This window comes from Drechmeria coniospora, chromosome 03 (genome assembly GCF_001625195.1).
Source record: "Drechmeria coniospora strain ARSEF 6962 chromosome 03, whole genome shotgun sequence".
Lineage (NCBI taxonomy): Eukaryota > Fungi > Ascomycota > Sordariomycetes > Hypocreales > Ophiocordycipitaceae > Drechmeria > Drechmeria coniospora.
The window spans coordinates 379,301-392,035 of NC_054391.1; the positions used below are offsets into that span (position 1 = coordinate 379,301).

A 12,735-nucleotide genomic window follows, 5' to 3' on the forward strand; every position below is an offset into this window, starting at 1 on the left:
TCATTGCACGGCGGTCAACTCGACGCACGTGGTGCGGATTGTACGCTGAATCCCCTAGACGTCCGCCGAATGCCCTAGGTATCCTCGGAATCCCCTTGGCGTCCGCTGAATGCCCTAGGCGTCCGCCGAGTCCCCTAGGCGTCCGCTGAGTCCTCTAGGCGTCCGCTGAATCCCCTAGGCGTCCGCTGAATCCTCTAGGCATATGCCGAATCCCTCAGGCATCCGCAGACTCCTCTAGGTGTTCGCGGCGCTGCTCAGACGCCCAAGGTCGGCGCCCGTCATGGCACGCTGCGACGACTCGATTGCCCTCTCATCTCTTCATCCACTCGCTGCGCAGATGTCTCGAGGAGATGCACGCGCGGGCCGGCAGAGCATCGCAGGATATCTTGGCGGTCGCCTGCTGTAATGCGTGCGAAATTGCGTCGACGCGTCGTCCCCTGTCCCATATCCGAGCGACACGCTCGCCGACACGACGACACGTCATCACCACCACAACAAGCGCACTGGATTGCGCGCGTACCGACTCGACACCGTGCTAGTCCTCACCCTTCATTTTCGTGCCCATCCCACTCCCGTAAGCGATGCGAGTTGTCAGCACGTTCCTCGGAGGCCGGACGGTGTTGTGCTGGCGACTTGGAAATTCCTTGTTGATAATGATGGACTCCCTATACCCGCCCTGCAGTAATTACCGAGGTGGCACCGTCATGGTGCGCCGTACATGTACCTGTCACACGCGAGCGGCTACTTGCGAGTAGTTGTATGTACAAGCACTCGGCGCTGTGCAGTGTGATGCTCGAAACTCTGCAATTCTCGGCAAGTAGCGGTACTTGCTCCATGGACACAAAGGCGCTGCTCGTCGGCGCAGATGGTGCGCCAACACAGTACAGGTCAGCCACAGCAAGTACAGTTCAGCCACGCCAAGTACAGTTCAGCCACAGCAAGTACAAGTCGGCCACGCCCAGTACATGTACTTACCTCGACACCCGTGGTGCGCGACCCACGATGACGGCCGTGGTGGAGCGGCCCTGTAATATTACCGTGCGCCAGCCTGGGGTAGATCGACGGCTGGATCAGCAGTCGGACGCGCTAATGCCGCTGTGGGGGCGAGACGAAGGGCGTCTTACAGGGAGCCCCGGGGCGCCTCAGGTGGCATCTGGGACCTGTAGGGAGCGCCAGGGAGGCGGCCAGGGAGAGCCAGGGCGCCCGTGGCAGGGAGGATCAGCGGCCATCCCTCTCGTCCCCCCCGCTGTAGGCCGCAGACCATCAGCTTGTTCGCCCCCCCCCCCGCAACGAAGGCAAGTTATGCCGCTTCCGGATGCCACCTGTTGGCAATCCCTCCCCTCCCCTGCCACTGGCCGTTTGTCGGAACCTGCACCTCCATCTCGGAACCTTTTACCGCCATCTCCTCGCCTCTGCCTCTCCTCCCACTCTCCTCCCCTCCGCTCTCCTCGAGTCTGTCCATCGAGCGGCCCGGATCCATCGTACGCCCGTCACCATGGACGCCCTCTGGTCGCGGCAGCATATGCGCGGTGTCACCATGCACCTCCTCCTGCTCATGGCCATCGCCACCCTCGGCTCTCTGCAGTTTGGCTACCATCTGGCAAGTGATTCTCCTCTCCTCTCCTCGCCCATCCTCTCCTCGCCTACCCTCTCCTCGCCCATCCTCTCCTCGCCTACCCTCTCCTCGCCCATCCTCTCCTCGCCTACCCTCTCCTCGCCCATCCTCTCCTGGCCCGTGTCCTCCCCGACGTCCACACGGCTGACCCCTCCCCCCCCCTCAGGCCGAGCTCAACGCGCCCCAGGATGTCATCACCTGCCGCAAAAAGGCCATCCCGACCATCATCCGCGTCGGCGAGTGGCTCCGGACGACGAGGATGAAGGCCGACCGGGAGAGGCGCGCCGAGGCCGACTGCATCTCCATGACCGAGGCCGCCTTCGCCACCATCTCGTCCGTCTTCACCGTCGGCGGCCTCGTCGGCGCCCTCGCCGCCGGTCCCCTCTCCTCCAGGGCCGGCCGCCTCTTCGCCATGCGCGTCACCGCCGTCTTCTACATCCTCGGCAGCGCCGTCGAGACCTTTGCCGGCAGCATCTGGCTCATGTCCCTCGGCCGCTTCGTCTCGGGCCTCGGCGCCGGCGCCTCGACCGTCGTCGTGCCCCTCTACGTCAGCGAGATCGCTCCGCCGGCCGAGAGGGGCCTCTTCGGCGCCATGACCCAGGCCTCCATCAACCTCGGCATCCTCCTGACCCAGACGCTCGGCTACTTCCTCAGCCACGGCGGCGCCTGGCGCTGGATCCTCGCCATCGGCATGTTCATCGCCGTCGGCCAAGGCCTCGCCCTCTTCGTCGTGCCCGAGAGCCCCGCCTGGCTGGCGACGCACGGCGACGCGGCCAAGGCGAAGCGGACGCTGCAGCTCATCCGCGGCGACGGCGTCAGCATCCACGAAGAGGTGGCCGCCTGGACCAAGGACGCCGCCGTCGTCACCTCGGAGGAGGAGGGCCTGCTCGCCCAGACCGACGGTCCGCTGTCGCCCGTCTCGCCGACGCTGCCGCGCTTCAAGAAGCCCGTCCACCTCGGCTTCCTCCAGGTCGTCCGCGACCCCCAGACGCGCCCGGCCATCTTCGTCGTCGTCGGCATCATGGTCGCCCAGCAGTTCTGCGGCATCAACAGCGTCGTCATGTACTCCGTCTCCCTCTTCGCCGACCTCCTGCCGACGTCGTCGGCGCTGCTGACCATCCTCATCTCCGTCGTCAACCTCGCCATGACGGTCGCCTGCGCGCCCCTGCCCGACCGCCTCGGCCGCAAGACGTGCCTGCTCGTCTCCATCCTCGGCCAGGGCGTCATGTCGCTCGTCCTCGCCCTCTCCATCGTCTTCGGCGCCAAGGTCGTCTCCGCCGTCGCCATCCTCCTCTTCGTCGCCTTCTTCGCCGTCGGCCTCGGCCCCGTGCCCTTCATCCTGGCCTCGGAGCTCGTCGGCCAGGAGGCCGTCGGTGCCGTCCAGAGCTGGTGCCTCGCCGCCAACTACACGGCCACCTTTTTCGTCGCCCAGTTCTTCCCCATCGTCAACGCCGCCCTGAACAAGGCCCTCGGCGGCCAGGGCACCGTCTACCTCATCTTCTCCACCCTCGCCGCCTTTTCCGCCGTCTTTGTCTTTCTCGTCGTGCCCGAGACCAAGGGAAGGAAGGATCCGGAGGACATCTGGGCCCGGTCACGCCGCCTCGATTAGACCCTCCCGGTTCCGCCAGTCCGCCAAGTGTGCCATTTTCACCCGCCTCGAGAGCCCGACGCCCGCATCTGATCCTGTTGCCGTTTGTAGTCGGAACCTGCGACTCCGAGCGCCGTCGGCCCGACGCCCCGTGAAGGAGCCCGTGAAGGGGGAGCCTTGCCGGGATCCGGCCGTGCGACGCTCACGCCCTACGCAAGTTCCTGCCTCGTACCGTTTCCGCCGCCTGCTCGGAGCAAAGATCCTGTCACCTGCCCTCCCTTTCCTTACCTTGGCCCGATCGTGCTGGATATCGAATGCCGACGACGCCCCGGCCGCGTTGTGGGAGCCGACGCCGGCGGACCATTCGGACGCTGGCTTCGAACATGTCGGCCATCGAGCTTGAACCGAGCGTCGCTTGCGAGAGAGCGAAGCCGACGACGGCGAGCAGCGAGCGCAGGAGGGAATTTTCTTTGGCCCGCATCCCTCGGCCGCATCGAGCTCGGCCTCGACGACTCGGAGCTGGTCCCCGACGTCGTTGTCGTCCTCGACCCGGCCCGAGATGGTGGCCGAGCACGGAGTAATATATGCATCAATTTCGACGACATTTCCATGGTCAACGAACATGTCATCCTACCGCGTAAATGGCCTCTCTCCCATGGACAATGCCCACAGTCGGGACGATGCATCTTCGCCGCATGGCCGTGACGGTCGACCAAATCCAGCGACAAGTGGAGGCCAATGCATCGTCCTGCCGTCCTTGAATGTAGTTTGGCGTGGCCGCGCTTCATCTGTCAATGGTCGAGCAGCTGAATAATGCATGATATTTCCTCGGTCATGGCCCGAAGCGCTGCACGCCTGCTGCACCGTATTGCTGTGATGTGATTCCATATTACCGTGATGCTTCGACCCAACACACCTAACCCATGACCCCTGGACGCCGTCGTCATCGTTCCCGAGCTGTCGTTCACGAGCTGAAGCACGTGACCTCGCCACATGTTGCTGTGCCACAGCTTCTCCTCACTGACGACAGCCAACCCCACCATGCTGTGGCAGTGCTGACGACCGACTTGCCGTACTCTGTACTTACTTACGTACTCGCCATCGTCGTCTCCTCTCAGCCTCGGACAGCTCCCATCACCACCTCCACCTCCATCACCTCCTCCTCCACCACCACCTCCATCACCACCATCGCCAGCGGCTCCCATCACCACCGCCGCCGCCGCCTGCAGCTCCCGTAACCACCACCGCCGCCTGCAGCTCGTCCCATCACCACCGCCGCCGCCTGCAGCTCGTCCCATCACCACCCACCACCACCACCCAGCTGCCCGCAACACGCACGGCAGTGTCCAGCTTCCATCTCCCCTCTCCCCTCTCCCCTCGTACCTCTCGCCACCATGGGCCCTCCACCGATTGGTACGCTGCCCTCTCCCCCGCGGCCGTCGCGAGGTCGGGGGCCCTGACCGCCCGCTGACCGACACCAGTACTCGACGGCGGCACCGGCTTCCTCAAGGTCGGATACGCGGCCCAAAACTTCCCCGAGCACCAGTTTCCCTCCATCGTCGGCCGCCCCATCCTGCGGTCCGAGGAGAAGACGGACCCGGCGAGCGACGTGGTCATCAAGGACATCATGTGCGGCGACGAGGCGGCGGCGGCGCGCACCATGCTCCAGATCAGCTACCCGATGGAGAACGGCATCGTCAAGAAGTGGGACGACATGCAGCACCTCTGGGACTACACCTTCCACGAGAAGCTCCAGGTCGACACGCGCGGCGGCAAGATCCTGCTGACGGAGCCGCCCATGAACCCGCTCCGGAACCGCGAGCAGATGTGCGAGGTCATGTTTGACCGCTACGGCTTCGGCGGCGTCTACGTCGCCATCCAGGCCGTCCTGGCCCTCTACGCCCAAGGTGAGCGCGCCCCCCATGGATGGCGAGACCGAGACCGAGACCGAGACCGAGGTCTTGGTCGGGCACCCGGCCCCGGCCCCGGCCCCGGCCCCAGGCTGACGCGAGCAGGCCTCAGCTCGGGCGTCGTCGTCGACTCGGGCGACGGCGTGACGCACATCGTGCCCGTCTACGAGTCCGTCGTCCTCAACCACCTCACGAAGCGCCTCGACGTGGCCGGCCGCGACGTGACGCGCAACCTCATCAAGCTGCTGCTCCGACGCGGCTACGCCCTCAACCGCACCGCCGACTTCGAGACGGTCCGCCAGATGAAGGAGAAGCTCTGCTACGTCTCGTACGACCTCGAGCTCGACAAGCGCCTCAGCGAGGACACGACGGTGCTCGTCGAGGACTACACCCTGCCCGACGGCCGCGTCATCCGCGTCGGCAGCGAGCGCTTCGAGGCGCCCGAGTGCCTCTTCCAGCCGCACCTCGTCGACGGCGAGTCGCCCGGCCTCGGCGAGTTCCTCTTCAACACCATCCAGGCCGCCGACGTCGACATCCGCGCCTCGCTCTTCAAGGCCATCGTCCTCTCCGGCGGCAGCAGCATGTACCCGGGCCTGCCGTCGCGGCTCGAGAAGGAGCTCAAGCAGCTGTGGCTGACGCGCGCGCTGCAGGGCAACCCCGAGCGGCTGGCCAAGTTCAAGGTGCGGATAGAGGATCCGCCGCGACGGAGGCACATGGTCTTCCTCGGCGGCGCCGTCCTCGCCAACATCATGGCCGACAACGAGAGCATGTGGGTGACCAAGGCCGAGTGGGACGAGCAGGGCCCGCGCGTGCTCGAGAAGCTGGGGCCGCGATGAGAGCCCGCCCGGGCGCCCGATGCCCTCCTCCATGCCTCCTTGCCTCGATCCACCCACGCCTCCATACACCCATCCATTCGTCGACCTACCCATCCAAGGCATGCGGCGCCGGCGATGCGGCGAGACGGCACGGGCAAGGGCATCTACAGACTCATGAATTGAAAAGGAAGCCGACGACGCTCGTGACGATGCCTGGTGCCCCTTCAACGTCCCTAGGCGTGCATGATGGAGGGCCATTGTCTCTCACCAGCGATGGCGGCCATGGCACCCATGTGCCGGCGCTGACCCCCCCCAGAGGAGGACGAGGAGACCGTCACCAGTTCGTAGCCTTTTCACCCGATATTTTCACCCGAAATTCCCCGTGTCCACGAGCGGGAAGCACGGGGTCGGTGTCGCGCAATCAATCCACATATCTCAAGATGTCGGCCATGCGCATCGGCGGCCAGTCGCGATGCAGCTGGCGCATTCCAGCGAAGCCAGCACCACAACAAGCACGCGTGGAGCGCTGAACGGAGCGCTGAAGGGTAGGTCCACCGCTGTGGTTCGCGCCGTTTGTGGGCCCTGTCCCGCTAACCCGCCTGTGCCCCCCAGTGGACTGGAGCGTGGGCGACCGCTGGGAAACGGCCTTTGCTTATCATCCTCTCAAAGTGCAGGTCGGCACGGTGCCGCTCTGTTTATCCGTGTGCCAGCGATGAAAGATTTCTCCGTCTTGAAGATTCCCTGCTCATGTTTGAGAACGTCTGGTACGCAGTGCATGCACCGTGTCCCAGCCGGCGATGTAATAATCCCTCGGCACGGAATCAAGCGCTGCACCTTCAGCGCGTACTGCCCTGTAGTTGGTGCTGCTTCGGGTGCTTACCCTGTACAGCATTAGTACGTGTGGTAACGCTATAACACCTGCTCCGTACAGGTCTACTTACTGACAATACATGCCTATAACACATCTTCTATTACAGCGTACAACCCCTGACTTGTGCCAAGCTGCTAGGTACCTCTTGTGCCGGTGGTCCGCTAATCCTTCAGAACTTACTCCAGCAGAGAGCCACTAGCACAGCGGAAGCTACCGAGTAATTACAGCGGACTGGTTGTGTTCATGGCGTGCTGAGCGAGTACTCCGTGCCGCCCATTTGCTGCATGCACTTTATCTCTGCACGCACTGTATCTCTGCACGCACTGTATCTCTGCACGCACTGTATCTCTGCACGCACTGTATCTCTGCACGCACTGTATCTCTGCACGCACTGTATCTCTGCTCGCACTGTATCTCTGCAGGCACGGTGGCGGCGCAGGCTGGCGACGTCCTATTCGTAGCAAGTACGGAGTACCTTTTGAGTACATGGGCTGTTTAGGTGTACCGTGTACTTTCACGTACTGTACTTGCTTAGTTCCAAGGGGATCTGGGGCTGTATTAATACTGGGTATTGCCTGATCGCACCCCCCCAATCGGCACTGTACTTGTACTTGTACTGTACTTGACATGTACACCCCCAGTACGGGGTACTTGCTGGCGTAATCAAGCGGTACCTGAGGCTGCCACCCGAGGCTGCTACCTGAGGCTGCTAGATCGTGCCCGTCGAATAATCCAAGTTTCAACCTCAGTTCGCCTCGCAGAACCTTCCCCTTCCTCTCTCCGCTCTCGCCATCCCTCTCGTCGCCCTCACCCTCCCTCATCCTCGCCATCACCCTCCTCGTCCTCGCCATCAGCTCTTCGCCTCGCTCTGCGTCGCAAATCGCAGGCGCACCAGCCATGACGTAAGGCACACCCCCAGCTCCATCCCATCCCTCGTCCCGGAATCACGAAGCCAGCATCGCCGGTCCGCCATGCCGGTCCCAGCACGCCATGGCCTCTCGTCGCACTCGTCACCGGCTCACCGTCGCACAGAAGGCATGGATCGCTCGGGTTTCCAGCCGCGCGCCCGCGTCACGGACAAGTACCGCATCGTCGGCTTCATTAGCAGTGGCACCTACGGTCGCGTCTACAAGGCCGTCAGCCGCGCGCAGCCCCAGCCGTCGTCGTCGTCGTCCTCCTCGCCCTCCTCGTCATCGTCCCCGACGTCCGGCGGCGCCGAGGTGGCCATCAAAAAGTTCAAGCCCGACAAGGAGGGCGAGCAGGCGACGTACACGGGCATCTCCCAGAGCGCCATCCGCGAGATGAGCCTCTGCGCCGAGCTCAACCACGACAACGTCATCCACCACGTCGAGACGATACTCGAGGACAAGTGCATCTACATGGTCTTCGACTACGCCGAGCACGACCTCCTCCAGATCATCCACCACCACACGCAGCAGCCGCGGCACCCGATACCGGCCCCGACCGTCAAGAGCATCATGTTCCAGCTCCTCAACGGCTGCCACTACCTGCACTCGAGCTGGGTCCTGCACCGCGACCTCAAGCCGGCCAACATCATGGTCACGTCGACCGGGGCCGTCAAGATCGGCGACCTCGGCCTCGCCCGCCGCTTCGACAAGCCGCTGTACTCGCTCTTCAGCGGCGACAAGGTCGTCGTCACCATCTGGTACCGCGCCCCCGAGCTCATCCTCGGCTCCTACCACTACACGCCCGCCATCGACATGTGGGCCGTCGGCTGCATCTTCGCCGAGCTCCTCTCCCTCCGTCCCATCTTCAAGGGGGAGGAGGCCAAGATGGACAGCAAGAAGACGGTGCCGTTTCAGCGCAACCAGATGCAGAAGATTGTCGACATCATGGGCCTGCCCACCCGCGACAAGTGGCCGCTGCTCGCCTCGATGCCCGAGTACAGCCAGCTCAGCACGCTTCAGTCGCCGCACCACCACCACCACGCCCACCACCAGGCCCGGCCGCACGCGTCGTCGACGACGTCGAGCTCCTCGGCCGCCGGAGCGGCCGCTTCCCACCTCGAGAAATGGTACTACAACACCATCTCCAACACGGCGCCCGCCGCCTCATCGTCCGCCCCCAAGGCTTCGAGCGGCACCGCCGGAGCCGCCGCCGCCGCCGCCGCCACCGCTACGGCGGCGCTGGGTCCGGAGGGCTACAGGCTCCTCGCCGGCCTCCTCGAATACGACCCGGAAAAGCGGCTCACGGCGGCGCAGGCGTTGCAGTCGCCCTTCTTCAGCACCGGCGATCGAATCTCGGCCAACGCCTTCGAGGGTCTCAAGGTCGACTACCCCCATCGTCGCGTCAGCCAAGACGACAACGACATTCGCACCAGCAGCTTGCCCGGCACCAAGCGCAGCGGACTCCCGGATGACTCCCTCCTACGTCCGGCGAAAAGGGTCAAGGAGTAGCCTTCCGACGCCCTCGGTCGCCGTTGGGAATGAAATCATGCTCCGTCACCCCTGGATGGGGTTGCCTCGTCGCCACCCATCATTCCGCCGCATTGCTGTCGTGGTACATCTCCGAGCCTCGATTCTTACGCATCGTATCTTGCAGCACGACTCATCGGTGTAGGGGATCGCAAATTGGACGAGCGAACGCATATTGAGCGGTCTGTATTTATTGCATGTGGTACACTCGGTCGTGTCTGGGAAGCACGTACGGCCCATGGTTCTTCAAAAGTATAGCGTTGGAGTTGGAGGAGAACGGGCAGAGCATGGCATTGATCAGGCAGGCGTTGGGTGTTGGTTCGATATTCGGCCATTGATTTTATTGTAGTCTCGCTTGCAGTTGTTCTATTTCATGCCCGAGTGACGCATCTCATCCGACGGTCTCTCCTTGCTCTCCCTACTACTATCGGGACCGTCTCCACGCGGCCTGCGTTATCAGACGAAGCGAGAGTCTTGCTGCTCGCATCGGCCATGGTCGTCCATCATCGCCTGCGCTCCGCGTGCTCCCTCCCATCTCGTCCCTTGACCATTGGGAGGCCTACGCCGTATTCATGCCCGCCACGACGGTCTCGGGCTCGGGAATCGCTCATGATGGTGTCTACCGCCTGCGCCTCGGCCCGCCCCCGAATCGCTCTCTCGTCTTCGCGGGTATTTCAGATAACAACAAAAAGACAGTGATGACGATGAAAAAACATAAAGTAAGGTGAAGTAAGGTGAAACGAGGTGAGACAAGGGAGCCGGAGGGATAGGCGCCGGGGAGGGGGTGGGGTAGCTGGTGGGAGGGAGGCAGAACATGACAGGATCGATAGGGTTCGCTCCACGAGCGGATGCTCACTTCTTGACCTGGGCGGGCGCGGCCTTGACGTTGTTGGACAGCCAGGCGAGGCCCTCGAGCAGACCCTCGCCCGTGGTGGCGCAGCTGGGGACCACGTACCAGACCTTATCCTTGAGCTTGGTGAGCTGCAGGGCGTCGGTAACCTCCTGGGGCTTCATGGCGTCGGCGAGGTCCTGCTTGTTGGCGAAGACGAGCAGCAGGCTGTCCTTCATCTCGCGGTCGTTGATGATGCGGTGCAGCTCCTGGCGAGCCTCGTCGATGCGGTTGCGGTCGGCCGAGTCGATGACGAAGATGAGACCCTGCGTGCCTGGAGAGGAGAAGAACGTCAGTCGGGGCGACGAGGGACGGGCGCGGCGGCAGGCCGACGGGTGACGAGGACGAGGCTCGGCGCGGCAGGGTGACGTACCGGAAAAGTAGTGCCGCCACAGGGGACGGATCTTGTCCTGGCCGCCGACGTCCCAGACGTTGAACTTGACGTTCTTGTACGAGACGGTCTCGACGTTGAAGCCGACGGTGGGGATCGTCGTCACGTCCTGGCCGAGCTTGAGCTTGTACAGGATCGTCGTCTTGCCGGCAGCGTCGAGGCCGAGCATCAGCAGCCGCATCTCCTTGGATCCGAAGATCTTGGCCATGACCTTGGACATGTGGGCGCCCATGGCTGCGTGTGCGGTGGTGTTTCTGCGTCCGGGGGCGGAAGAGGGTGAGCGTCGTCGCTGCGCGTCTCGCTGCTGTCGGGCAGGGCGAGGAGGGTGACGGTGTGCGGCGCGCGCGTTTGTGGGATCGGGCTCGGAACCGGAGAACTTGACGCACGCTTTCTCGTCAGCCGACGCATTCTCCTTGATGGAAAGAAAAAAGGTGACGCAGGTATCGCCCTCCGACGTCCTCGCGCCGGACGTGGCCTCGTCTCCCGACTGCGCAGGCGCCGAGGGCCAAGACAATCTCTGCACGGAGCGGGGCGACAAGAAACAAACCCCTTCTCCGAGCAGAGCGTAGGAGAGGAGGCAAGGGAAGGGAAGAGAGCGGGCGACTCACAATCAGGCGCGTGCTTCGTCGAGGACGGGGCGGTGGAAGGGTAGAGTGTGGTGAGGAAGCGAGTCTGTTGATGCTCGCAGCCGGTTCGCGTCCTTGGATCGGTATCTAGGGTGCAGGTTGTCGGAGGGGCCGCGTACGATGATGGACGGCGAGGGGAAGAAAAATCTGCTATTCTCAGGGCCGAGTTCGTTCGTTGATCGTTGCTGGATCGAGATCTGGAAGAGGGTTCGATTAAATAAATGACGATGCTTCTGTCAGGAAACGCCCTCGAACGAACGGCGGTCGGCAGATTTAATTAGCGGCCAGTCCGCTGCGATTGGTGGAGGCCAGCGAGGGCGTCAGTGAAGGCGTCAGAGGGAGAGACGGGAAATCCAGGGGCGCGTTTTAGGTACAAGATGCCTCTAACACGACTTCTCCCTGCTGCAGATTCCAGCCACGCCAAGGTACCGCGTCGGTACCCGAGGCGCCTCGGGAGGTACCCCGCACGGACCCTGCGATAGGCGGATACCTACCGTGCGACCATCTTGCGCAGTCGAACCACCAAGCGGCAAGTGCCGCATAGCAAGGCGCGGCTGAGGTACCTTGACGCCAGGGGCAGGTACCTCGGGGGTACTTTGACCATCGATCTAGGCGCTGCAAGTTTAGAAGCAGCTAAAATGAAAGGGGCGACGTCGACGACTTGAATCGGAACCCCTCCTCGACCCCGCCTCAACCCCTCCTCGGGCGAGCAGGCGAGGCTGACGGTCGGTGGGGAGCGCGAGTGGGAATAGCCTCATGTCGTCCATGACGGCCATGACATGCTCTCGGTTCGACATGATTGTACCACGCGCAGGCATCTGAACATTGCGCACACTCGCACACCCGCACATCCGCATTTCCACCGGCTCTCCAGGGCTAATGGCCCGAGCAAGGGCAATCTTTCGATGGAGAGACGGATGGCAAGCAGCAGGGAAGAGAATGGCGCAGACCAGATGGGTACGGGGGAGACAGAGAGGCAGAGAAGTAGAGAGGCAGAGAAGTAGAGAGGCAGAGAAGTAGAGAGGCAGAGAAGTAGAGAGGCAGAGAGGCAGAGAGGCAGAAAGGCAGAGAGGCAGAGAGGCAGACTGGCAGACTGGCAGAGAGGCAGAGAGGCAGAGAGGCAGAGAGGCAGAGAGGCAGAGAGGCAGAGAGGCAGAGAGGCAGACTGGCAGAGAGGCAGAGAGGCAGAGAGGCAGAGAGGCTGAGAGGCTGAAAGACAGAGAAGTAAAGAGGCAGAGAGGCAGAGAGGCAGAGAGGCAGAGAGGCAGAGAGGCAGAGAGGCAGAGAGGCAGAGAGGCAGAGAGGCAGAGAGGCAGAGAGGCAGAGAGGCAGAGAGGCAGAGTTGCAGAGAAGTAGAGAGGCAGACTGGCAGAGAGGCAGAGAGGCAGAGAGGCTGAGAGGCTGAGAGGCTGAGAGGCTGAGAGGCTGAAAGACAGAGAAGTAAAGAGGCAGAGATGCAGAGAAGTAGAGAGGCAGACTGGCAGAGAGGCAGAGAGGCAGACTGGCAGAGAGGCAGAGAGGCACAGAAGCAGAGAGGCACAGAGGCACAGAGGCAGAGAGGCAGAGAGGCAGAGAGACAGAGGGGCAGACAGGCA

The 12,735-nt window shown here is 63.1% G+C and overlaps 4 protein-coding genes across 4 annotated transcripts; 3 read left to right on the forward strand and 1 right to left on the reverse strand.

Annotated features, from left to right (window-relative positions):
* Positions 1–1,495: 1,495 nt before the first annotated feature.
* Positions 1,496–3,224, forward strand: DCS_05978 (MFS glucose transporter; the record flags this gene model as incomplete). The annotated part of the gene is made up of 2 exons (XM_040803272.1): positions 1,496–1,735; positions 1,782–3,224. 2 exons carry the CDS (start codon positions 1,496–1,498, stop codon positions 3,222–3,224), a joined length of 1,683 nt encoding a protein of 560 aa, XP_040653376.1.
* A 1,373-nt stretch (positions 3,225–4,597) lies between these two features.
* On the forward strand, positions 4,598–5,949 carry DCS_05979 (Actin-related protein, ARP2 class; the record flags this gene model as incomplete). The annotated part of the gene is made up of 2 exons (XM_040803273.1): positions 4,598–4,616; positions 4,685–5,949. The coding sequence occupies 2 exons, from the start codon at positions 4,598–4,600 to the stop codon at positions 5,947–5,949; spliced, it is 1,284 nt and encodes a 427-aa protein (XP_040653377.1).
* A 1,821-nt stretch (positions 5,950–7,770) lies between these two features.
* DCS_05980 (Serine/threonine-protein kinase) lies at positions 7,771–9,216 on the forward strand (the record flags this gene model as incomplete). Its single annotated transcript, XM_040803274.1, has 1 exon — positions 7,771–9,216. The coding sequence occupies one exon, from the start codon at positions 7,771–7,773 to the stop codon at positions 9,214–9,216; it is 1,446 nt and encodes a 481-aa protein (XP_040653378.1).
* An 870-nt stretch (positions 9,217–10,086) lies between these two features.
* On the reverse strand, positions 10,087–10,746 carry DCS_05981 (uncharacterized protein; the record flags this gene model as incomplete). The annotated part of the gene is made up of 2 exons (XM_040803275.1): positions 10,087–10,397; positions 10,497–10,746. The coding sequence occupies 2 exons, from the start codon at positions 10,744–10,746 to the stop codon at positions 10,087–10,089; spliced, it is 561 nt and encodes a 186-aa protein (XP_040653379.1).
* Positions 10,747–12,735: the final 1,989 nt, after the last annotated feature.